The 27,990-nt window shown below is 39.0% G+C and overlaps 1 protein-coding gene across 5 annotated transcripts; it reads right to left on the minus strand.

Moving 5' to 3' along the window:
• Window positions 1-27,909, minus strand: csnk1a1 (casein kinase 1, alpha 1). Of its 5 annotated transcripts, none has more exons than XM_034543510.1 (11): window positions 27,145-27,909; window positions 26,730-26,836; window positions 20,176-20,302; window positions 19,777-19,875; window positions 12,054-12,137; window positions 8,867-9,006; window positions 7,992-8,070; window positions 7,513-7,587; window positions 7,322-7,428; window positions 5,278-5,390; window positions 1-758 (listed from the first exon to the last, which is right to left on the minus strand). In XM_034543510.1, the coding sequence occupies exons 1-11, from the start codon at window positions 27,265-27,267 to the stop codon at window positions 751-753; spliced, it is 1,062 nt and encodes a 353-aa protein (XP_034399401.1). In that variant the 5' UTR covers window positions 27,268-27,909; the 3' UTR covers window positions 1-750. The 5 variants fall into 5 exon arrangements, with proteins under 5 accessions (XP_034399401.1, XP_034399398.1, XP_034399403.1 ...); XM_034543507.1 differs by having other exon boundaries at window positions 5,242-5,390; XM_034543512.1 differs by lacking the exon at window positions 12,054-12,137 and having other exon boundaries at window positions 27,145-27,907.
• Window positions 27,910-27,990: the final 81 nt, after the last annotated feature.

A 27,990-nucleotide genomic window follows, 5' to 3' on the forward strand; every position in this document is an offset into this window, starting at 1 on the left:
TCAGAGTTATGTAATGTTTTTATTGGTATTTTTTGGAGAAGACCATTTTACAACAGATTTAATAATAATTCAGAGCTCTAGAGGGAGAGAGCCAGAGTATCATTCTATCATTGACTGTTGCCATCAGCTGCTTATAGTGTCAACAGGCAAACTCCTAATCACCATAGGAAAACAAAAAGAAAAAGAAAATCCAACATTTGATTGTTTAGTAAATAACATCCAGGGTTGCATCATTCAATTATTTTAGAAACAAAAAAGGAAAAAACAGTTTTGTGTTCGACATGTTTTAACATTTGCTTGGTAAAAGGAGAGTGAAATAATTGAGTGAGGAGGGGGAGATGCTTTGAGATGTTTCCACTGGGGGAGAAAAATAGAGGGTCAGCTGACTATCTTCTTAACTTCAGTTCCCAAAGAAACCTTACAAAAAGTCAACACTGAAAGGAGAACAGAGACGGGGATGGTTGGGAGAGGTGTGTCTGGGGTGGGGGGCAGGGGGCTACAGCCTCCACATCCAAAAAAAACCTGCTTTTTCATTCTTCTTTTCTTTCGGAGTGCAGAGTTTTATTATATATACACATATGAATATATAGATAACACAGCTGACAAAGGCGTGTGTAGATCTATACATTCCCATTACATAGATAGTTATTATGGAAGGAGAGACAGACTTTCTGTTTGTCGCTTGTCCAGGAAGAGACTTGTTGGTCCTGGTCAACAACGCTTCTGCAGCTCTGCTCTGGCAGAGACCTCTCAGAAACCTACAAACAGAAACACAGGCAGCAGCGTTACCACAGGGGTCAGCGGGGTCACCGCTAAGACAGAGGCCGACTGTCACCAGGATAGTGGCCAGCAGCGAGGAGGATGGAGCAATAAGCTAAGAAAAGGAATAGACTCCTAAAAAGGTACCATACCAAAGTAGAGTTCTTTAAGTGGGCTCAGTATCCCAGTTAGAAAAGTAGAGATCCAGATCCATCCGAATGATAAGTGTTCGGTTTGCAAACAGAAGAAAAGGATAGAGGAAAATATATATATCCTACAGAAGGCTCGACACTGTTAACAGCAGTTCAGGTTACACACACACACAATTTGGTGTCTTGCCCAGGGAAACATCGACATGACTAGTGGAGCCAGAAGGACGAACCTGCCCCGGGGTGCTACTATGGGCTGCAGTTCATGGCAAACAAATAAATAAAAGGTTGCTTGCTTTTAAATTAGAATGTGTTAGAAAGAATGTAAATAGCTAGTGACTAAAACGGTGTCTGCTGGACATGGAAAACATTACAACTAAACAGATTCAACTTTACTGGAAAACACTTTTCATCCTCAAGTGCACAAAGCAGCAACTAAATATTCTACCAGAAACCACAATGTTGACTAGAGATGAAATTAGAATTGGATTAAAGGAAATCGGGAATCTCTTTAAGCCTTTTATTCAGTCAAATACAATACAAGTCTGAAATCACTTGGAAAGGGGCTACCATGCAAGGTGCCACCAGCCCAGAACTAACATTCATACAGCGCAGACACCAGAGCAAAGTGGGGTTACAAGGACACTCGGACATGGACTAGCGGAGATAATGATCCTCTGATTGAAGGACTATCCCGCTCCTCCACTGAGCCACAGTAGCCCCTGTGCTGCTAGATTTGGTCAGAGGGGATTGAAAAGCTTTGAATACCGTTGGTAGTGTGTGTGTGTGTGTGTGAGAGATTATATATATATATATATATATATATATATATATATATATTCTAATTCTATAAAGCATATAGAGTATAGCCAGCTAATGGGTCAATGTTAAATTGTGTGTTGGGTGGAATAGCTTGTTTACAGTTCTCCTTTCAGAAGAGGCTTCTCCAGCCATGACGCTGCATGAGATCCAGCCAACAGCACACTAGCAGTCTAGTGGAGATGGCTGCATGGTACGATCAGGTAAAGGTATTTGTAAAGGTACCAATGTTTTTCTGTCGGTGCAACAAAGTCAAAGACTGAGCAAAGAAGCCATTTAGGCAGGAAGTATGCTGTTACCTTTATAAGTTCAGAGTAGGTACATTCAGTTTCAACAGAGGTTAGAAGTGGGTCTGTTTTTATGTTAAAGATCACTTTTATGAACTATGAAAGGGAAAAGTTGCAGTGTTGACTGCAGTTTAGGTGGACTTGAGATCTTCCAAGCAGTTATTCTTTGCCACTGCCATCACTGACTGCTCAACTGGAAGTAAATGAGAGAAAATGAGAAAAATATATGACTTAATAAATAAAGAAAATGTAAGAGCTATTAGAAAGCACCAGCATTATATCAGGGTTTTCAGCATACAATGTTTTAAATTGCACAATACATTGTACATAACATTATTGCAGAGCTGTCTTGCTGCCTTTGATGGAACCTCTACAGCTTGAATGGGCAGGAAACTGTCAACACTTACTCCTGGTCCAGCTCTCTGTAACATTACATCTACAGTAGTAGAGGACAGTCCCTCTGTAACATTACATCTACAGTAGTAGAGGACAGTCCCTCTGTAACATCACATCTACAGTAGTAGAGGACAGTCCCTCTGTAACATCACATCTACAGTAGTAGAGGACAGTCCCTCTGTAACATCACATCTACAGTAGTAGAGGACAGTCCCTCTGTAACATCACATCTACAGTAGTAGAGGACAGTCCCTCTGTAACATCACATCTACAGTAGTAGAGGACAGTCCCTCTGTAACATTACATTTCCAGTAGTAGAGGACAGTCCCTCTGTAACATCACATCTACAGTAGTGGAGGACAGTCCCTCTGTAACATCACATCTACAGTAGTAGAGGACAGTCCCTCTGTAACATCACATCTACAGTAGTAGAGGACAGTCCCTCTGTAACATTACATCTACAGTAGTGGAGGACAGTCCCTCTGTAACATTACATCTACAGTAGTAGAGGACAGTCCCTCTGTAACATCACATCTACAGTAGTAGAGGACAGTCCCTCTGTAACATTACATCTACAGTAGTGGAGGACAGTCCCTCTGTAACATCACATCTACAGTAGTAGAGGACAGTCCCTCTGTAACATTACATCTACAGTAGTAGAGGACAGTCCCTCTGTAACATTACATCTACAGTAGTGGAGGACAGTCCCTCTGTAACATCACATCTACAGTAGTAGAGGACAGTCCCTCTGTAACATTACATCTACAGTAGTGGAGGACAGTCCCTCTGTAACATCACATCTACAGTAGTAGAGGACAGTCCCTCTGTAACATTACATCTACAGTAGTGGAGGACAGTCCCTCTGTAACATCACATCTACAGTAGTGGAGGACAGTCCCTCTGTAACATACATGCCAAAAAAAGTCTTTAATTATCTTCTTCACATGACCAGAGTTGACCTATGAGCTGCAGTGTCAGCTGGTCTCTGCTCGGTCCCATTCTCTAGTCTAGGGTGATGGGGTAACAAGTAACCACACAAAAGTCTTAAAGCAGGAGGTGAAGATATCTTGTGAAACGTGATGACTACAAACTAGCTTGTGGCAAAGCTGGGTGAAATCCTGGATGTTAAACTGGCCTGTTGTTTATCAAGGTCACCTCGATATGTGAATGAAAAAGGATTCTTTGGGTACACATGAGATTCCCCTTTAGAGACATGCCCACTTTATCCTAATCACAATCAGTTGAGCAAAAACCATGCCAGCATACTGGGCGGAGTTGTATAAATGTCTCAATTCTAGGTTGCATGGTTGTGCGTTAATGACTCGGCATCGATGCTTTGACAGAACTTAATCAGGAGTTTACTGTGTGTGCTTGTTTCACTTGTTCCTCTAGTCTGTTACACTGGGGTGGGGCCACACACACACTCTATTAATTGTTTTATGTCAACAAAATTATGCATGCAGGCCGAAATGCAATTCTGTTGGGAGATGCAGTGACTAAATCAAAATAAAGAGGAGCTACGAGTAATGAAACTGACTGAAGCTGCTAGCCACTAGGCTAATTCATAAAGTGTAAATGCCATGGGTATTAAATGTCTCGTCTTAAGAGCTGTTACTGCTAAAGGATATACGTTGGTTTTTTTAGTGAGGTTGCTCACACAGATTGATTTTTTTAAATAAATGCTGATTTTTATAGTATAGCTGGTTTTCTTGAAAAATTGCCATGTGCTACAATAAAACTAGACAGTCATGTTATATTTGCACCCTTCTTTTCTGCTGAGCCGATCCTAAACATACGCTTTGTCATCAGTTGCAGGTCCTTTCCCTTTTAAAGAGGGATACCAATATATTCTAATTCATCAAGGAGACAATAAGATATTTGGAACAGATATACATTCAGTGAAAATATCCACCACAAAACTTTGTTTAAATGTCTGAAGCATATACTTAAATAAATGCTGCAAAACACAACTTTAACATTAAGAAAGATCCATTGCTCTTTCCATGCTGCCATCTCTGCATTGCTGCAATACTCCTAAACTGCACTTTTAGAACTTGTCAAAATCAAAAATCTGAGGACAGGCGTATAAAAATATATTCCATTCCAAACCATGTGCGTAGTTACTTACAGCTTCTTAAAAACTTGTGCTTGAAATTCTTTCTAAAACAGATTGTGAAGTTCACCATTCCTTGTGTTTCTAATATGAATGCACCGTAGCAAACCTGACCTTATGTTTAACACTAATGCTGCAATCACACCAAGAGCTGAACATTCTTTCGCCAAAGTTGAAACACTTCAACTCGGGCCAATGTGTGGATCATTAATGTCTGTCAAATAGCATGGAAAGACAATGTTAATAAGTGAGGAGGGGAAACCATAAAGATTGGAGTGGGAATGTTAATGTTAAAGACAGACTGCAGAAGAGTCAGAGTGAGTTGGTCAGCATTAAGACAACAGAGAGCCTGTTGCCCAGCCCCAACAAAGGAACAGAATAGCAAGGCAGCAAAGTTAGTAGTCAAATTCCCCAAGGACGTCTTTGCTTCAGCAAGACAGACCAATTGTATCAAATTATTTTCTTTGGGATTTTCTGTTCTTTTAAAAGGTGCCTCCTGAAACTTGTAATGCTGTTTGGCTTTATCATTCCAACAGGAATTATAAGCTTTAGATTTCCAATTCGGTGTCACGTTTTTTTAAAGGGGGGTGGGGGCAATAAGGGAACTGGGGTGTGGGTAAGGGAATAAAGCAATCTTAAGAGTCCTAAATACAATCCTGAATGAATATATGAGCAATTGGTGTCTGTAAAAAACGTCGCTTGGCTGTTTGCTACTAACCTTTCATGTTAGGCTTGGGTTTGTCAGTTTGCTTGCCTGTGGGGGTTTGTGCCTGCTGGCCCTGGCCCCCGGAGGTGGCCCCCTGCTGGGCTGCTTTCTGTTTCAGCATGGTCCAGTCAAATGTGTAGTCATACTGGTGGTTCAGAGTCCTACAATACAAAGAAAGATGCATCAGTGTGATATTATCAACAATCAGCTGGAAAGACGGCAACATAGAAAAGGAATGAAGCAAGAAAACAATGAGATTGGAAGGCCAGGTGAGACGAGAAAAGATAAACATAATCCTGTATGGCGATGCCATAGAAATGCAGCATGCTTTGTTTGTATATTAATACAACCGAATGACAAAAAATAAAGACTTATTCATTAATAGGGAGGGTATCTGTAGGATCTTATCAATGCTCCTTCAGCCCTTTATTAACCCTCATTGGTTCAGTGTCATAAGTAAATGATTGAAATCTAAAATGTCAATAATAAACCATATTCCTGGGGCAGCTTTGTCCCATCCAGCAGACAGGTTTACCAGAATTTGCCAAAATAAAAGATGTCCAACTAAGCTTAACAGTTAAACGACATACAAACGTGCCTTTTGAGTTTTGCTGCCGTGCTCGTGTAAAACATAGGCAGTGGATGAGAGACTGAGCAGATTAATATTGCTTCGCTACATGTTTATGGTTTGCTGACTGCCCACCATACAGAGGAGGTGTGATATTAACTTACACCAGATTGTTGAAATGTAAGGATAAAACCACTGGTTACATCGGAGCTCATCTACCACAGCTATGCTGACGACACCCAACTGATCCTCTCGTTTCCCCAATCTGAAACACGGGTAGCAGCACGAATCTCTGCCTGTCTGACCGACATCTCTCAGTGGATGTCCGCTCACCACCTGAAAATTAACCCGGACAAGACTGAACTTCTTCTCCTTCCAGGAAAAGGCTCTCCCACCCACGACCTAACTATTAACTTCAACAACTCAGTGCTGGTTCCGACTCTGACTGCCAGGAACCTCGGAGTGACGCTCGACAGTCAACTCTCCCTGACTGCCAACATTGCCGCAACAACACGCTCCTGTAGGTACATGCTGTACAACATCAGGAGAATACGACCCCTTCTCACTCAGAAGGCGGCACAGGTTCTGGTCCAGGCTCTGGTCATCTCACGGCTAGACTATTGCAACTCCCTCTTGGCAGGTCTACCTGCTAATGCCATTCGACCTCTACAGCTCATCCAATGCAGCTGCTCGACTGGTCTTCAACCGACCGAAATTTACCCACACTACTCCGCGACCTTCACTGGTTACCGGTGGCCGCCCGCATCCGCTTCAAAACATTGGTACTTGTGTACCGTGCTGCGAACAGATCGGGTCCGGTCTACATCCAGGACATGGTCAAACCGTACACCCCAGCCCGTTCACTTCGCTCGGCTTCTGCCAATCGGCTTGTAGCTCCATCACTTCGAGCTAAATCACGACTGTTTGCTGTGCTGGCTCCTCATTGGTGGAACGAGCTCCCCATTGACATCAGGACAGCAGAAAGTCTCTACATCTTCCGGCGCAAACTAAAAACACATCTTTTTTGACTATACCTTGAATAAGTAGCACTTAAATGCCGTAGTAGCACTTAAATGTCTCTTTCCGATAGCACTTTAGTAGCACTTAAATGGCACTTACGGATAGTACTTTGTAGTTTAACTTTATTGAAGAAATTGTACTTGCTTGATTCTTGTTGTTCTGAGTTTGGACTCATGGTTTAATGCACTTATTGTAAGTCACTTTGGATAAAAGCGTCAGCTAAATGACATGTAATGTAATGTAATCAATACTACAGTCTTTAATAATTGAACCCGTTATATATTGAGTTTCAGGACCCATCCCTATTCATTTATTAGCTGCAATAGATGGCGACAGCTATAATTTTATCCAGCTCAAGTGGCGGACTGGAGCAGACTACTTTGCAAAAATCTCCTTACAATTAATTGTAATATGTCATAAGTAAAAAGACAGCGCTGAATAAACGTTGGCATTAAGACACGCTCCGGAAACAATGCGTAGTGTCGTACAGGGATGTCCATTTACCTGAAAAGGATGCGGAACAGTTGGCGCAGATACATGTAGTCTGGAGCCTCCTCAAAGCGTAAGCCACGGCAGTAGTTCAGATACATAGCGAACTCTGCTGGGAAACCCTGGAAACAGACATTCATACAGATCAGGTGTGTTAATGTGGCATAAGAACATTGACCACTGCCCATGTTTGAACCGTTTCTTACCTTACACAGGACCTCAACAGGGGTGGACATCTTTTTCTCTGAGATCTTCTCATATTTCTGCTTCTTTGTGGCAGCCTGACAAACACACAAATACACTACTAACAACATAACCTCTGACAGACAACATTCACTGTTCAATAAATGCATTATCTGAGTTATTATATCTGCAGCATAATCATGTTGGCACTACAGCTCACTGCAGTTGTACTAGCTTAGTAACGCACTATGTTCAGTATCCACACATTGTGGCTGATACAAGTGCCCACTGTGTTTCAGACCAGGTTTAAGTTGTACAAGGCTTTAAAAAGGTCATGCTTAAAAGAACCAGAAGTAAAAAAAAAACAGTGTAAAACACACGTACAAAGATTGTGTAATGTGCATTTAAGGGTCAGTAAAAATAATATTAAAACACAAGAAAAGGTTTGAAAATAGAGTTGGCTAAAAACCATTCACTGCAACAGTCAGTTATATTTTCATACCTTTAATCCCTGCCATGGCAAACTGGTTCTGTTGAAGTACATCAGCACGTAGCCTAGCGACTCCATGTCATCACGCCGACTGCAGATAACAAAATTAGAAGCAGGTCATCACTGCCTCTCTGACATCATACTTTCTATCCAGAAATATGTCTATAGACGCAACATGTCAGTGTGAAAGACTGAAGAAAACAAAACTCACAACTTGTCACAGCTACAAAACAATAAGCTGTGGGGTAACCACCTAAAAAGCATTTGGAACAGCCAACTTAATCACACATTTATCATAATGTGATTTAATGTGTGTAGTCACACTGACTTGTCTGCACAGAGCTATGTGGTTTTCAAGTAATACTTAGTAGTACAATATAAATAAAGTATTGGTTGAAGTTAAATTCCATCGCTAATATGCGTGTAGATGTAATCCTGAACATTTGATTTGGACCGGAATCTTCAATAAATATGTAGACATTAGGAAGTCAAACGGGTCATAATTGCCTCTCCAAGTCCAAGCAGCTTTATAATTATAACTATGAATGATTTATCATTCAGTTACAAGATCATACATTAAGTGCTTTATTCAGAACACATGAGTATTGGGTGGAGGTAAACTAGAACTGTCCTGTTGTGTTTAAATATAATCTTGTCAAATGTAGTTTTTGGCAAGCAACAATAAATACAGTTCTTATAGCTCTAGAAGTTGTTGTTTTCAGAGAAATATACAATAGATACTTTGATAGAATAATACAATAGCTTTGAGCAGCTAGTACATAAATAAAACAGACAATTCCAACATTGTTTTGCGTTAATGAATTTAATAGGTAGAACAATTTATCTTAAAACATGGAACAAATTAAACTGGATTGTTTTGCACAAACCTCTGTTCAATGCCCAGGTGTGCATTGATGGAGGCATAGCGTGCTGTGCCAGTCAGGTTCTTGTCTTCTCTGTAGGGGATGTGCTGTCGTGTTCGGTTGTCTCGGTACTTCTTCGCCAAACCAAAGTCAATAAGGAACAACTGACGGAGAGGGAGAGAACACATGCTGGTTATCCGTCAATTAAAGAGCAAAGATAATCCAAAAGGTTCATCAGAAAAAGAGATGCACAAAATTACATATCTTCTCCATTTTAAAAACACAGAAAATTAGCTGAGTCCTGTTGTAAATCATGAATGTCGAAAACCTTGAAAAGATCCTTGTGACAACATAAACATGCACGGGGGAAGCTTCACATCAACTACATTCTAATAAATAGTCACTTCTCATAGCTTCAATGTGGTGATACTAGTTTCATGCCAGAGTAAAACTTCCAGACTTGTTCTCAAAGTTATTACCTCCCCTACAGTAAGATAGTGACAGTGTATTGCTGTATTCTATATATAACATTAAAATAACTTTTAAGTCTTTCAAAGTGATATATACAAATTAAAGTTAATTATTCCATTAAAACACATTTGTCATTAGGCTGCAAGAGCACCCTCAAATGGTGCAGCGGCTACAAAAGATGGTTATTAGTAGGATTTCTAAAGATGGGATTCAGCAGTGAAATACAGTTTTGTTGGATCACCTGACAATTACTCTAATTTTGAGAGGTTGTCTTATGAGGGGCAAACTGATTTTTTCTTTTCTCTATCAAAATGACTGTCATCTGTAATTCTGAATGGCTCATATACATCCAGGGTATGCACAAGTTGAACACTTCATAAAGAAGCAGACCAAAGAAGACACAATCACACACAGAACCCATTCCAACCTCCCATCCATGTGTGTGCCAACTGCTAACTAGAGTATAACATGGCAGACAATGACTCCTCCTGTTTGTCAGCTTCTCCATCCACAGACATCCTCAAAGGTTAAGACAAGCCCTGTCGTCCCACAAGCCACTGCTGGTCACTGTGAAAGAAATGTGTTACTGGTGTAAAAGGTCCAGAGAACACACACACACACCTCTGCAGTGAAGGTCTAACAGTTATATCTAATGTAAAGATTTATAACAAAATCCACATTAAAGATATTATGCAGTTCAGATTGCTGCCATAAATTACTTTAAAAAGCAGTAGTTATTGGCCAATATAAGGTCTATAAGATCTTGACAACTGGTGCATTTAGGGATTGTTTTCATCATTCTCAACCTGATTCTACATGAAGGTCAGATCTAAAAAACGTTGCATTACATTAATATCCATCATACAGGTGACCTTATAACATCAATATGTTGTTCGTGAATATAAGCAGAGCAGATGGTCATGTTGGACATCGAGGTCTTCTCATACCAACACCAGGGCCTCTATTGCCATTAAGTAAAATAACATTACACATACTGATGGGACATCTTTAAGACAACTCATCTTCAACCCTAACAGACACTTTCAATGGGAAAACAACCAGAAGTCAAACGGAAGTTAAAAAAAAATCCCCTTTCCTCCAAATCTACATTGTTATGGCGAAATCTTTATGAAAAACCTTTAAAACAGTGACACTACCTCAACATGGAAACTAAGAATTATACTATCACTTTGCACAATATTTGGACATTCTTGATTTATGCTGCAACCAAATGTGACCATACCCAACAATCTGGAATATCACCGTACACATATTGAGTCTTGAAATTCTAGTGAATTCTAGAGGTTTGCATAGAATATATGTCGCAGATTTTAAGTGCATCTCCCTCCCAGCACACCTCAGTACAACACCATACTGGCCAGTCAATTATCGAATAACTCATTAGGCTAGCTGCTTCAGGGAAATGTTTACCTATCCACATTTAAATGTACAGTGGTTAGTTTCCTGAATAGAGTAAAGCGTTCTAGTGTCTTCTGGTAATTTAGGATCTACAGTGCTGCCAATAAGTACTTGCATTTGCACAATATCATCAACTCATAGCGTTAAACACCAATACAAATGTTTTTAGAACATTTGAAATATTTAATGAATGTTTCGATCTATAAAACAAAAATCCTTATTTGGACAGCAGAAGCAGCAAATATGAGAGGCCGATTCCTGGTAAAGCATGTGATATTTACATTGGCCTCATAATAGTCTGGAAAGAAAACGACTAACATTTATTAATATATTAAATAATATGGGACTTACTGCCAACCAACTGCTTGCTGAAAGCCATTTGGGGCTTGTGCTACATGAAAGTCACGTGCTAAGCTAAGACATTTATTTTGAAAAGGTAATAAAAGTCCTTAAAAGTTTGGCGTAATCAGTCACCCCAGATCACGTAAATGTGAGCATTTATACATGAAGCAGCTGAACAGGGCCGGCAATGGATACAACTAGAAGAGCAAGCAGTTGGAGTTACGTCACATTCCCTTGTTAAAAACCCATCTGTGCCGAAGCAACTCCAGTCTTTAGGTTCTCTTTGGATCTTAGTGCCATCATACTTCACCCTCTCAAATTGAGGCTTGCGTCTTAAGACTCGTTTTAGTGCTGTTCTTCGTTTGCTTTTCATTACACAACATTGAATTTTCTGTTAAATATGCAGCTCAGCTGGGATCTCATGAAAAGTAAAAACAATGCATTGGATATAAGATTATGCGATACTGTATACTACTAGTCATCTATCATTTTTGATGGGATGCATACTGATTTTGTATGTATCAGTACAATTTAATTAAACATCACTTCTGGGAGCCGAAGGGCTAAGTATTAGTTAGATATTCTGCTTTTAATAATATATGGATCTAGGTAAATCAATTCCAATACGGTCTTGGCTCTGAGATCCGGTTTCATATGAACCATCAGGACAAACATCACATTGAAGAGACAAACAGATTTTTAATGGAGGCAAGAAGCCATTTGAGCCACAATTAGAGGGACTGGCACCCCGTATTGCAACAGTGAGACAATAGCTACTCCCTAGGCAATGCTGGTGAAAAGTATGCTTTCCTCCCCCATTGTGTGCAAGTGCACACTGGGTGGGGGAGTACATACATTGGGTATTATGAGTGCAAGATGGGTGCTGGTGGTCTGATTCACTTTAAACCAGTGTAGTAGGTATGATTGCAAAGCGACAACTGCTGTTGTGAGGCAGCTGGTGTTGTGGTAAAGGTCACACCTGGTTTAATCCTGAGAAAGATGGGTCCTGAGAAGAGCTAACAGCCAAGCTTCTTTTCCTCTTCCCCACTGACGAGTCTAAACACTAGGGCAGACAGTAGAGGGGCAGGGGTCAAAAATCACACAGCCTCTATCCACCTTCAGTCACAGTTAGCATGAGTACAACAGGCACTTCTGGTTGCACCCACATGGTTTTTTTCCCCCATTGATACAACTAACAGTGTCCTGTACAGCTAGGATAAGGCCATCCCTGGCTGGACCTACACTGGCAAAATGTCAACTTTAATTCCTTGTGGTGCAGGTATGATCAAACTGGCCATCATTCTAGAAGAAACCACATGACTATGAATTTCTTCTGTCAGGACAACCGTGGTAAGATCAACCCTGCACAACAAGCCAAAAGTGTCTCTTGAAACGTAGAGATGTTGAAACTTCAATATCATGTCTGACAGTGACAATGACGGCCAGTGCAGACAGGCAACACCATGGCTCAGAAAAGAGCTGGGGGAGTGAGGGAATGTCGGCAGCAGATGGTAAAGACAAGAGCCCATGGTTGTCCTGCCTCTGCCAGAAATACAAATACTTCAGATAAAATGTCTTTAACAGGCTGGTGAGATATTATCTTAACCAAGTTGTTCACAGACCACCACTTACAGAGGGAGAGTTCCTGCCTCTTGTTTACATGAAACACGTCAATCATACGCAGCTAAACAGACAAAAGGGTTAAATCTGTACTGGAGTTGATTTACTATTGTAGAAGAATGGCTGTGATCAGCTGCATCACATGAAGGCGTCTTTAGACTTACCAACTCAAACTGTTGTCTCTCGTCTGTCACTGTGATGGACCAAAGTTCCACGCACACAAAGGCTGTGATATCGTGCTTGTTTATTGGAGAACTCGTTAACATTATGAAACAAATAAACCAACAGCGTACAATGTACTACAAATAATTGTGTAGTTACACAGGCTAAACCATAATCTAGGAAACAATGACCAAAAAGCAGCATTGTCTGCTTAGAGACAACGTATAAAAAGACACGCTTGTGCTCTATATTTGTACTTTTCTGGCCATTCCAAAACATGCACATTTCAGCACTGCTCTTGGTCATGATTCCAGAGCAATGATTACCAAGTCAGTGTTATACTTCGTGTATAGGGTTTTAACTTCCTTGAGTAAAGCAGATACCCTAATATCGGAAATACGACCTGGTGTGTTGAGCCCCAAGCGTACTCAGACCTAGACTAACCTCAGCCAGAGGTGTGACAATCAAAATTGTGTAGACGCTATTATGAAGAAGAAAAAACTACGGTGCAGAGGCTGAAAATGAGAGCGCTAACATTTGGAGGTAAACACAGCAGTGCGCTAGCTACAAATCAAGGGCTCAAACTTTAAACACATGAGAAAGTTCCTAGTGAATATAAAACATAAAAATATTAAACTATTAGGGAGGTGCAACACTTGAAACCACATCAATATCAGCATGTGCACTCAGCTTGAACAATTTGTCATAATGCATTAAAGTGTTGACAAACATTGGCACTTTCATGGAAATAATGGTCAAAGTAAAAAAAAGATGTTTATGCCCAAGGAGGACTAAAGAGTTCATCTGTATGCTTTGTATTGTTAAGCCAACAAAACCATGAGCCGACTGCAAGGCTCCCTCTACATTTAGTACCGACATGTACTAAGTGTAGTGATCACAGTGTAGTGCTCACATGTACTAAGTGTAGTGATCACAGTGTAGTGATCACATGTACTAAGTGTAGTGATCACAGTGTAGTGATCACATGTACTAAGTGTAGTGATCACAGTGTAGTGATCACATGTACTAAGTGTAGTGATCACAGTGTAGTGCTCACATGTACTAAGTGTAGTGCTCACATGTACTAAGTGTAGTGATCACAGTGTAGTGCTCACATGTACTAAGTGTAGTGATCACAGTGTAGTGCTCACATGTACTAAGTGTAGTGCTCACATGTACTAAGTGTAGTGATCACAGTGTAGTGCTCACATGTACTAAGTGTAGTGCTCACATGTACTAAGTGTAGTGATCACAGTGTAGTGCTCACATGTACTAAGTGTAGTGATCACATGTACTAAGTGTAGTGCTCACATGTACTAAGTGTAGTGCTCACAGTGTAGGGATCACATGTACTAAGTGTAGTGATCACATGTACTAAGTGTAGTGATCACAGTGTAGTGCTCACATGTACTAAGTGTAGTGCTCACATGTACTAAGTGAAGTGCTCACATGTACTAAGTGTAGTGATCACATGTACTAAGTGTAGTGATCACATGTACTAAGTGTAGTGCTCACATGTACTAAGTGTAGTGCTCACATGTACTAAGTGTAGTGCTCAGTGTAGTGATCACATGTACTAAGTGTAGTGCTCACATGTACTAAGTGTAGTGCTCACAGTGTAGTGCTCACAGTGTAGTGATCACAGTGTAGTGCTCAAATGTACTAAGTGTAGTGATCACAGTGTAGTGCTCACATGTACTAAGTGTAGTGCTCACATGTACTAAGTGTAGTGCTCACATGTACTAAGTGTAGTGATCAGTGTAGTGATCACATGTACTAAGTGTAGTGCTCACATGTACTAAGTGTAGTGCTCACATGTACTAAGTGTAGTGATCACATGTACTAAGTGTAGTGCTCAGTGTAGTGATCACATGTACTAAGTGTAGTGCTCACATGTACTAAGTGTAGTGCTCACAGTGTAGTGATCACATGTACTAAGTGTAGTGCTCACAGTGCAGTGATCACATGTACTAAGTGTAGTGCTCACATGTACTAAGTGTAGTGCTCACAGTGTAGTGATCACGTGTACTAAGTGTAGTGATCAGTGTAGTGATCACATGTACTAAGTGTAGTGCTCACATGTACTAAGTGTAGTGATCACAGTGTAGTGCTCACATGTACTAAGTGTAGTGCTCACATGTACTAAGTGTAGTGCTCACATGTACTAAGTGTAGTGCTCACATGTACTAAGTGTAGTGATCACATGTACTAAGTGTAGTGCTCACATGTACTAAGTGTAGTGCTCACATGTACTAAGTGTAGTGCTCACAGTGTAGTGATCACATGTACTAAGTGTAGTGCTCACATGTACTAAGTGTAGTGCTCAGTGTAGTGATCACGTGTACTAAGTGTAGTGCTCACATGTACTAAGTGTAGTGATCACAGTGTAGTGCTCACATGTACTAAGTGTAGTGATCACAGTGTAGTGATCACATGTACTAAGTGTAGTGCTCACATGTACTAAGTGTAGTGCTCACATGTACTAAGTGTAGTGATCACAGTGTAGTGCTCACATGTACTAAGTGTAGTGCTCATATGTACTAAGTGTAGTGATCACAGTGTAGTGATCACATGTACTAAGTGTAGTGCTCACATGTACTAAGTGTAGTGATCACATGTACTAAGTGTAGTGCTCACATGTACTAAGTGTAGTGCTCACAGTGTAGTGATCACATGTACTAAGTGTAGTGATCACAGTGTAGTGATCACATGTACTAAGTGTAGTGCTCACATGTACTAAGTGTAGTGCTCACAGGCAACAAAGAGACCCCATTTGGCTTCAATGCTTACAAGATGCATGACGAAGCCAACTCCATCCAAAACACCTTGGCCAGCAACTTCTCAACATTGTCATGCAATTGTGGGACACATATAATGTTTGCCTTAGCAGTCACGCTTGTGGACTTAAACTAAGTGTATTAATTTTCTTTTACAAGAAATTGCAATTCATGCCCAATACTAAAGTCAAATTTTGTTATTAAACATGTCATTGACATTATAGCAAAATACGTCACTTCCAAAACACTTTACCAGTACATTCCCATCTTTATGCATTTGAGGTTAATGTTCAAGACCTTACATTATCTAAAATTAGGTGTAAACTGTACATTAAACATAATAAAAAGGTTGTAGTCAGACGTTAGCCCATGCAGAGATCATAACATCAAGTGACCCCCAGCAAACAGCCAGCTAATGGCCAACGTCCCCGCCCCGGAATAATCATCCAAATCATTGAATCCTATTTAAGTTACTCCATATTAGCCATAACCCTAACTTGCAACAAATGGACATTTGTCTACCAAACAAATAAAAAGACTGCAGTGTCAGACACGAGGCTGTCATATGAGCAGGACAGATCAGTGGAGGTGGGGCTGTAGGTGCACACCTGCTGTGCACCGATAAAGGTAAAGATATAAGGTAAAACATACATCCCATGCTTTAACTTAACTAGACGTTGCCTGTCTGCAAGGGCTCAAAATAATGGGCACAAAATATTCCATCTTAATTCAGGCAACTTGATTACACACAAATCTGACTCAAACAAATTAAATCACAAGACAACCAAATTACTTCAATGTTTGTTTTGTGAGTAGCTAGAAAACCAGCATCATTGTCCATAATGCTGAATCCAATACACAGAAACTGGGCTACGCCACACTGCAACCTTCACATATTATCAGCATTTATCTATATAATGAAGGGGAATTACATTTAAGAAAAAAATGGGTTTCAGAACTTTAGTTGATCATTTTGGTTATCAGTCCTACATCTCATCAAGGTAAGCCTTGATGAGATGTAGGCGATCTGCTTTATGGAAAACCAAACACAAAATCACTGGAGACTAACATTTTGTTTTAGATTATTAAACTTGTCTGGATGGCGAACCTTTGGAAGAATATTTAAAAACATGTTTTAAAACTTCTTACATTTATCTAGATTAGTGAGGACAGGCTTAAAGGGTCAGTCCACCTAAATTACACCTACAAAAATATCACTGAAATCATTTTTTCTTTACAAAAACTATTTCTTTAAAAAAGGGCAAAATTAATGACAATTGACGCTGGAGAACCGCTGGTAATCTTTTAAAGCCTACGAGACCATTTGAGTCTGAATATTTGATCGTAAAATATAAAGTATATGTATACCATAGTTATAGCATTTGAACGGTTTAAACCTTTGCTACGCTGTGAGACTAGAGGGGTGACCTTTCTTTACTACAGACATCTTTATCTTTCACACTTTATTTACATTTCCAATATTAAAAATATATATTGTATCAGACTGTTTCCTGTATTAAGATACGGTCATTATCATGGGCAAAATGTTATAGTGGATGAGTTATCCTGTGACATCTAATCCAATGATCAAGATGTGCATTATCTTATTGCCTGTGTCAACTATGTAGCCTACATCTTCACATCTTGCACCATTTCAATCGAGTTGCTGGGTCTTTGTTAATATACGGTGAGCAATGATAGAATCATTTGATAATTCTGTCAAAACTTTGTTATTCACATGATTCATTTTATGTTTGGTTTATTTCTTGTTATTGGCATTTTAATGTAAAAAAAGAAACAAAGGTTCCGTCTCCAAACTCCCCATTACTTGGTTTTCTAAGGTTCTAGCACCCATCAGTGTTCAGAATAAGGTTCTGCCTGTCACAGTACTGCTCCATGGTTGAGGTTAAAGGAGCTTCAAAGATCTTAGATAGATATACTTTATTCATCCCCAGGGGGAAATTAGTTTGTAGCACAAAATCTTTTCAAAAGTTTTGAAGCCTCATTTTATTACAGACATTGTGTTAAAGATGCAAACTAAGTTGAAACCAATTACTTAAGACATGTAAATCAGAATTATAGTTGAGAAAATGTAAAACTGTATACATGTGATGAACATAGAGCAACACATATGTGGTACACAGTCTGCATACGATGAATATGATGTACGGGAATTCAGACCAAGAAGATAGTTTGGAGCCATTGGCATGAGATAATGGGGATCCTTTTAAAGGAATCAACACACTAAACTTACTTAACTTAGACATTGTTCAAGAAAGATAGATTAGGTCAATTACACATCTCATGCTTATGGTTTTTGAGCAAGACCGCAATTAATAATGACTCAAAAGGTATGAGGAGTTCTTTAAAAGGCAGTCAGCCAGACATGTACTATGTAGAGATCTGAAATAAATGTCCATGCTTGAGTTTGTGTCCGTTCAGCATAGAGCTTACATTCAAAGCTCAGGCTGTGACACTGAGAACTAGTTTGTGCAAGCAACAATGTGGAAAAAAAAGTGAAAGTTGACGAACAGAAATAAAAGTTCACTGGAAAGAAGAACAGCAACAGCCAGATGAACAGCAAAAAAACATAATGGGAAAGAAACAAAGTAGAAAAGCACCAGCAGCAACTGATAGTGAAACCTAATTGGGTGAACTGCATTGTTAGTGGAACTTTAATAGTATTGTCAGTTTAAATCTGTGAAACATTTAGTTGTTTGCGAAAATCTTTCACTTTTGCCCTGCCTAAGCAAATAGAACCTTATAAAGTAAAGAAAGTTACATCAAAACATGTTCTGAATATGAATGAAAATAAATAAATTATATATATATATATATATATATATATATACACACACACATATACATATATATATATATATATATATATATATATATATATATATATATATATATATATGTGTATGTATATATATATATATATATATATATATATATATATATACACACACACACACACACACACATATATATGTGTATATATATATATATATATATATATATATATATATATATATATATACATATATATACATACACACACATACATATATATATACACACATACATATAACTAAATCACATAATTCATATATTGACAATGAACCCAATAACTGATTAAATATATGAATAGTGTTTACGGTATTATTAACTTGTGTTCAGTGCAGTTTGCCTTTAATGTTTAAGGCTTGCAACATAGAACAATGCAAGTAGCTAATAAGCTAACCCAGACACAATGAAGCATTAATATTAAAAATTAAACAAAAACTTCAATACAAGTTAAAAAGCTTGCCTTATCATATGCCTAGCTTACCTTGGACCAGAGTCCTCAGCCTAGAGCTCTGGAGATCTCGGTGATGAACTATGTACAATCTATTGTTGTCACCTGATGGCTTTTGTCTGCCAAATAAAATAGCAACCAGTAATAATTGTTGATCCCGTCCACAGAGGGTGATTGAAAAGTGTCAACCTGAAGTAAATATACCATTAAATAAGAAACTCTGCACTAGGATCAATAAAAAAAGTCAGCTTGCTTGATAATTATAAAAATATTTTTTTCTTTGCTTAATAATTTTTTTTTACAAAATTAATAATAATAATAACAACAACAACAGGGAAGGTATTTTACCTTTTCTCAGCCAATATTTATCTAATTTATACATACATTTCATCACTTAGCCTTAAAATGGAAATGTATTAATCATTCATTTCTTTATTCGTCTTCTTAATCTAAGCGTCTTCCATATTGGGGTTAGAATAAGACTATTAATAACTCATTGATTGTTTTTGTGCTGAGAACAGGTAGTGTTGCTGTCAGTCAAAAGAGTGATACAAGTCCAACATTTGTTAGCATTTGCAGGCTTAAAAAACATGCCGTGGACCTGGAGCACATTTTAAGATTCTTGTGAAACAGCAGAACAGTCTTAGCCATTAAAAGGTTCATTTAGGGGCAGTAATATCGTATATAGAGAGATCACCATGACTGAAGCTAAATGTGTAGAATGGGGAAGGGACCAGGACTGTTAAAATGTCCACCATCCCATATAGCTGTCTGCCAACAGCTCTATTGAGAGCTTCAATAATCCATACTTACTGTATGTATAGGACTGAGACGGGTCTTACCTTGTTACAGTGACGGCCGATGCCCATAAGAAAGTTGTCTGGTTTGATATCTCTGTGGATGAAGTTCTTTGTGTGTACGTACTCAATTCTGCTGATCATCTAAAGATGAAAATAAAGACAGTTAAACATTTCAATGTTATAACCATTCTTCATATGACATAATGTAATAAGTTATCATTTAAACGAATATGGGCAATTTAAAGTTACCAATACCTAAAAAAGAAGTGGAGTACCCACAGGAAACCAAGGCAGAGGCCATGCTTACCACTTACTTACAAAACTAGAAGGTTGGAACCAGGACCTTCTTGCCGAGGTCGGCACCACTTTACTGCTTGTGTTTAACCATGTTCATTGCTTCAGAACATGGCAGAGGGGTAGATGTGTGTACGTGTTAGATACCTGGTCTGCCAGCATAAGGACCGTCTTCATGGTAAAACGGCGAGAACAGAAGTTGAAGAGGTCTTCCAGACTGGGTCCAAGCAGATCCATGACTAGGACATTGTAGTCCTTCTCTTGGCCATACCACCTGGGAACATAAGTCATATCATGAGGGTGGGTTTGTCTCACAGCATATCATCTGAAACCAACTTTGCATGTTGAATACACTTATCTGCTTTCTCATAAAAAGAACTATGGAATGGAATTAAAGTAAGTTATGTTCATTTAGCACTTAAGTTCTAATTAAAATGTGAAAGTAAAGTACTTTTTATTTATCACGTATGTAATTCACAATTTGTGTGACACAAATTGTATATACCCATACACAAATCAATACACAAATTGTTTTACCATGCAGTTATTCATATGGACTATGTTTTGAATAACCAGAAAACTTGCTATATTATGTTACAAGGTCCATGATAAATGCAGAGCCATAGCTCCGTTTGGAAATACCTTAACAAAAACCTCAAAGCATAGAGTAGTACCATCAATGGTAAAAACAAATGTAGCCATTTAATTAATGCTCCATGTGTGTTAAGCATCTCCAATGCTCTAAAGCTACGCAAATAATAAATCCAAAGATCTTCATATTTCATCAGCAACACATGTGGGTGTATTTAACTAATAATCATATTAAAAACATAGTTTCAAAAGGCCAATGTATCAGATTGGTAGGAGTGTTTTAAATGGGCACAGTACATAACACTAAATCAGCATGTGCTTGTTACATTACTTGTACTTTGTTTGGTATTGATGGTGCATGACCTTTGCTAGTGCATGGCATTGCCAAGAAGAAACAAAAAGCTTCAACGCAAAGCCTTTCCTTACTCAAAAGATGGTAAATACTTTAATCTGAAACAAGACTGGTGATATGTAGACAACGGGGATCTCAGCCATACCTATTCACAAAACAGTTTTAAAACGCTGCATTACACTATGTAATTGAGTTTGACTTCCTAAAATTCTAACTGGTCCATTTTGTTGAACTGAATCAAAACAGTTTTCCTGTTCTTCCCATTTTGCAGGCATTGCATGAACGTAGCATATGGGTGGGGATAATGCTTGGGGGAATGACCAAATATCTGCATCACGGTACCTTTTAATTAAGAGTCTGGCAGATTCTTAATATTTTGCTTTTTTCATACCTGGGCCTTTATATAGGTTTATAGTGGCTTATTCTCCAGTAAGGAGTTCATAAAATTATGGAAAACAGTTTTATTGCATCAAGTATATACTGAAGGGTTCATTTACTATAGGGTTTGCTTGGCCATGAAATTCTATAATACATGAAAAAAAATCTGAATGCATGGAACGGTTGCAGAATGTTAATTGTTTTTGTAAAAACAGCAACATATTTAAAAACAGGAACTTGGAAATAAATAAGTTAGATATGCCAACAACTTTCTTTTCACCATGCCAAATTCCTTGTGTGTAACGTACTCGGCAATAAACAGTTTCTGAATCCGATTCAAAACAAAATATGTTAAGACGGTTGTACAATCACTACGAGTCTAAAGTGGGCAACTTTACGTTGATGTTGGTATAATGCCATCTGACTGGACTATTTTAATAAAAGACATACCTCGAACCTAGTTCTCAACTGCCTGGAGCGGGACCATGTCCATGCATAGGTAGATTATTGTAGCATTTGTGGTTTCGTTTGCTTTTCCTGTCATATTCATAGTCTCAGGCAAATGCCTCAAGCAGTGTCTAACCCTTTGGCTTAGCTGTTTTACTGACGCCAACGTTACAGGCGGCCATAATCGCACTCTGGGTATTTTGTGAATAATATGAATATTTTGAAAACAGAACCAGCTCCTCCCTAGGACACAAGTTCTTCTAGTGCATTTACGATTGCTCCTTCTCTTCTTGAATGTGCAGTAGCAACTTAGCCTATCTTAGCTGTTAAGACTGTTCTGATGCTAGATAGCTGATGTTATGGTTTACTTCATATAGAGTAAAAAGTATTAATTAAGAACATTTTATATCCAGTTGAAAGTTGGCAACATGTTTTTGGTGCGAGAAATTCGCGTGACGCTGTGTTGCGAAATCCAATCAGGGTTGAGATGCTCTGCCCGTCATCACTGACGTCCTGCCGTTGTTGAATCAAACTAGCGCTGTTCCAGAAGCAGTTCCTAGAATCTGAAATCCACCGAGCTGTTGCAAATATATGCTTTTGATGAGAACGCCCCTTTAGTTTTATGTCTGTGTACTTTTATATTATCTGATGTTTTCAATAAAGTTCCTGAAATAAAATTCTGCATTTCCTCCTGTGTCCCACCTATAATACCACTGTGGCCCACTGAAGGGGCGCACCCGTTTGAAAAACTGCATTAGCCCAGGATTATGTTCACATTTTAAATTTAATTTCTCCCCCAGAAGATTCATAGAATCCATAGTAAAAATAAGTAGCGACAAGAATAGCTGTTCTTTGTTTAAAGAAGCCTGTATTTTATCTTTGATCAATTGTGGGTTAAACAAATAGAAAGGACATTGTTTCAGCCAGTGTGAAAGAACGGCGAGAATGCTTAAGACTGAAACTATGATAGGCGGTGACTGCCGGAAAGGTAAGCCAGGTTGTAGTAGGAGTGGAGGGGAAGCGGGATAGGCAGGTTGGACAGGTTCAAACAAGACTTTGGTGCAACATTAAGTCAGCATTAACAGTGCAGATTAAATGACGTTCCTGAGAGTAAAGGTGGAAAAGCTTTGCTTCAAAATCTACAGGACCTGTCATTATTAAGACCTCCAATTCATGATACTGATGCTTTTACAACCAGCTATGAGATTTCACTTCCTGGTGCTTACCAAAAGAGTTGCCAGCATGTGGACTCTATAATAGACATAAATTGCACACACAAATGCACAATCGGCATCCAACCCATGTGTGCTTATATCTATGACAGGGGTTACACAAAGCCATTCTAGTTTGTAAAGAAGGTGTGCGTTTGTTCAGAGTTCAACAAAGTTACCATGCCATAATGGCTCCCATTGCCTCTTTTCAGCCATTTCCCAGCTGTAAGGCAGTGCATGTTGCCCAGATATAGAACAGGGAAAGGAAAATCAACACTATTACATTACATGTCATTTAGCATTCCTATCAGTATCTTCACTAAATCGAACTCAACCTTAGCCAATATCAGGTCTGTGGATCCCTATAGGCAGTAACAGCCATGTAGGTCAGTCCAAGCACACACACACATTTACTCATTCTTCAAGTCCCAACAGTCCCCATCTCACATCGCGAGGCAGGACTGTTTCTGTATAAAAAAAAAAGGCACAGAGACAGCAGAATAGGGCCACACATGCACACTAGATGCAGACATTGTTGCGTTACCCGTCCAACCACTATCTATCTCTATATATATATACATATATGTGTGTGTATATATATATATATATATATATATATATATATATATATATATATATATATCCAGCAGCACTGTTGTTTAAGTCAGTGTAAAAGAGCAAAACCAACATATGGCGGACACCCCACACCATCCAGTCTCATTTGCATACATGTTCACTTAAACTCTGAAGTTGCATGGCAGACTAGTTAACTGCTTCTAAAGCTTGTATTAATTTAGGAAGAATATGCATGTTGCGTTTAGTACAGCTATGGATCATTAATATTACATCAGTCCAAAAGTGCATATTTGATTCCATCAAACTAAATTCAACGAGTTTGACTATTAAAATAAGGACAACTCCCTGTCCCTCAGATTGATTCAGGCAAGCATTTCTTCAAAAAGTAAATAATTTCAACCCTACAGCCATCAATGAGAGTTAATGTTCTCTACTGTTGCAGAAGTTATTCAGATGTGTACTATTTCCAGAGACTGTACACAAGTCATGTTTTGATTGGGGGTTTGCTGTAAGTACACAAAGAAGATGGCAAAGCATATATTGTCCATATTTCAAACCAACTATGTACAAGATAGAACAGATAAGGTTAGTATTACTTTAATAAAGTAACATAAATGCATTATTCCCTCATCAAAACAAGAGCAGCTCTCCAGAATCTGGCCCACAGTTGAATGAGGATGTTTCCTTTCACTGGTCTAAACAAGGATTTTGATATTTGTGAATTGATATTACACCTAGTAATTGATGCCAATTACAATAAGTTAAAACAAATTTAAAAATGACATGTCACGTTGGCAAATCCTTCCTCTCTCATTGTTTGGTAGAGTGGAGATGGTGAAAATAACTGTGTTACACAGACTCCTCTTTTTGTTTCAGTCCCTACCTGTGGCAGTACCAGTTTCTATCTTCAACGTTAAATAAACCACTCAAAATTCATCTGGCAGAATAAGAGAATCAAAACACTGCTTCTACCCAAGGATAAAGGAGGCCTCGGCCTACCAAATTTTAAACTTTATTATTGGGCAGCACAACTAACAGCTATAGTGGCATGGATTGGAAATGACCAGGAGACAGGATGGACCCAGATAGAACAAAGCACAGCTAAGGGTATATCTATATCAACATGGCCCTTTATTGATATAAAATCCTTTGATAAAATCTAAAACAAATTGATAAAACACACACAAGATTTGGACAATAATAAAAAAAGACTTTGTTTTAAAACCATCAATTATTTGACAAAATCCTTTTCTCAGCTGCAAGAGCAATATACAGTTCCATCAAAGGACTTGTATAGGAACCTTTTATTTAATTTAGTTTAATGTCTTATTTCACTTTAGTTATTTACTTTCATTTTATATTTACTGCATATATCATTTAATTGTACTCAATTTAACTAGTCAGTCCTTCCCCCTCCTCGTGGAGTGCATGTATAGACATGTGGGAAGGGGCGGGTGGATATGCGGATATGGATGGTTGTGTGCGAGGGTGGGCACTTGTTGATGTAGACGTTCATGCATGTGGAGATTGGCATTTGTACTCGTTGTGGGCTGGACTATGGATATTGATACTACCGTTTTGATTGTATCAATATCCATAGTCCACTAGAAGAGATTTTGCTGTGTTTATGTATTTAAATGTCAAGGATTGCAGTGTTTTGTTGAAAATGCAAAAAACAAAAAATAAGAGCAGCAATGGGAATCAACAAGACTCATTTCCCTTTTCAAATGTATGCACCAATATGATATATGTCCAGGGGATTTTCCTTTAAGTGGAATTAGATTAGCTTTATTAGTGGGGAAACTCTTGCCACCATAAACGCATACTGACAACAATAGACAAGAAACACATTACAAAGAATAAATAACACCAGAAAATGCCATATGAGACATGATTGACATTAGAAAGATGCTAAATCTAAACTGTGTTCATAAAAATCAAACTGATGCCGGAACAAAAGACCTTCTGGGTCGTTTTAAAGACAGAACAATTAGTTTTTTTAACTGATTCTACAGAATCCGTCAAATAAATATGTGATGTGAACACACACACACACACACACACACAAACTGAGCTATAATACATGAAGCATAAACCTGCTCTCTTGTTCGATAACATGCTTCTCCTGTCATGTTACACAAAACCATAACCGAATGCCATAATCAGGCAGAAAACATTAAAACCATGAAGTGATAAAGAACCGAGTTAACCAAATTGGGATTAGTTAACTAAATAAAGTGTCAAAATAGTTCAGTCAAGCACACAGACCCTTACACTCCAGATGCATCTCACACTAAACATTAGCATACAAAACAGCACCGCTGTCGTGGTCAACATAAATAACAATTTACCATCTTTGTTCATTGTACTTCCACTTTTGTACGTGCAGTGCACAGATTTACTCTCATCCTCAATAGCGTCACGCAAACTATCCTTCAAGCCAATATATAAACAAAGACCTCAGGTCCCAACGCAGTAAGAGTCAAATCCATATGGCCATTCAGAATATGAACGCAAAGGTCAAACAGCCACGAGTAACATGTCAGTGTACACTCTATAGCTGGAGTACACCGCTCGTGTCTCTAAAACGTTACCACATGCTCTGTTCAGCTAACGTGCCATCCCGATCTCCAACAACGAAATCAACGCAACATATCGAGTGACCCATCACAGGGAGCGACGGGCACACTTGACGTTTAGGGCTGAAATCGTGGGTTGTTGTTTTCGCTCCTGTGCTCCGCCGCCATTTTCTAACAGAGTTAGGGAAGACATGTTGGGAGCTAACACAACAAAAGAGGAGCGGCCATTTCCAACCACATAGTTGGTTTCCCTCAAACCCAACCGCTGTAAGTCACAATAAAAAGGGCACAGGTGGCGTCTGAACAAGACTGGTACGAAGCAACGTGTGCAACGTAAACCCGACGTGGCGTTTCAGCAATCGTGAACATAGATCGTTCTTAAAATAGACTAAGTAACTTTAGTGAGATTAGCGGGCCTAATGCCAACCAGGTTGCTGCCGTCCTAACATTATCGTTAGTTGTCTTTTTTCACCACAATAGTGTAGCTAAACGAAGAGATATTTTAAAAAGGCGTAACTTTATTGTCCGTAACGGAAGTTACTAAGATGTAATAACTACTCCCCTTACCTGATGTGTGGAATCCCGACACCACCTTGGAGGATTTTGTACAGCTTGCTTTCGTATAACAGCTGTGGATGTCTGGCTTTCTGTGATTCCAATTTTACAGCTACCTCCTGAAAATGACACAAATACCACATTCATATCTCAACTCTGTTGTCGGCCTCTACATTAGTCACAGAAAAGACAAATATATTGGCTTACGCTGTAAAAAATGAATAAAGCCAATTCATGTATCCTGAAGCATTTTTTATCTAACGCTAAATACATTTCATCGTTTGGTAAAATGTATCTTTGCAAGTCGACTAACTTACAAAGATATGCATCAAGTTGACTCAGTCACGGTTGTGTTCAGAAGGAAAATTGAACTTCCAACAATATAGGTTCGATCAATCTAATGTTAGATATTGAAGCAGTGAATTACCTCTCCATTTGTGATGTTGATGGCCAGATATATGTCACCGAAAGATCCCGATCCAATTTTTCTGACAAGCTTGTATTTTCCACCGACTATGAATTCGGCCTTGGAGCCACTGCTGCTCGCCATAATATCCACCAAATGACAATCTCCACCCGATTCACTTTAGAAAACTCTGTGGCAGTCTAGTCGAATGTCAGCAGAACATACAGAGTCTTGTATGTCCTGTTGTTGATGAGGAGGGCAAATATGGACTAGCTGTAAACGGTACTCCGAAGATTTAGTTCGACTATTACCGTGAAAAGCAAGTTGGAAAGTGGATTTCTCCCGACTTTGTTCGCTTTATTCATAGGCTATCGGCTACAATGGATCTTCGTTCGAATAAAACCTCCAAGAAACACGGAATGCCGTGTCACTATAGAAGTATACACATCCAAAACTAAATCCGAAACAGCTTACGGCCTTCAACAACCACCCGGCTAGCTCGAAGTAGCAGCTAGTAAAAACGAACGTCGGCTAGCGTTAGCATCAAGCTAACGCTGTCGCAAGGACCGCCGCGGAAAAATGTCCGGACCTCCTCCGTGCCGAGTAGCAAAAAACAGCCCTTCTAATTACGCTTCCGATGGTAATGTTGCTTTTTCAATCGTGTTAGTCCTTTAAAGGCGTTTTCAGCCAACTTCAAGGGTCGCAACCGTCTGTAGAAAGCGCAACCCACTCACTCCGCCATCTTGTCTTCTCTACCCTTTCTCTCAGCTGGTTTCCGTTGGAAGCGATTAGCTAAGGTTAGTTATCTCATGACCCCTTTAGGTGCTATCGGAAATAATATATCAAGATTTATGACATGGCCAGTAT

The sequence above is a fragment of the Cyclopterus lumpus genome, chromosome 10 (assembly GCF_009769545.1).
Source record: "Cyclopterus lumpus isolate fCycLum1 chromosome 10, fCycLum1.pri, whole genome shotgun sequence".
NCBI classification, from domain to species: Eukaryota; Metazoa; Chordata; class Actinopteri; order Perciformes; family Cyclopteridae; genus Cyclopterus; species Cyclopterus lumpus.

Excerpts from the sequence above, each read along its gene's own strand:
- csnk1a1 (XM_034543507.1), bottom strand. The coding sequence starts at position 27,267 with ATGGCGAGCAGCAGTGGCTCCAAGGCCGAATTCATAGTCGGTGGAAAA. Across the intron at positions 12,138-19,776 it reads TCGGCCGTCACTGTAACAAG|TGTTTAGACTCGTCAGTGGG; the intron begins GTAAGACCCGTC and ends TGTCTGCCCTAG. Across the intron at positions 7,588-7,991 it reads TGCCATGGCAGGGATTAAAG|GCTGCCACAAAGAAGCAGAA; the intron begins GTATGAAAATAT and ends TGTGTTTGTCAG.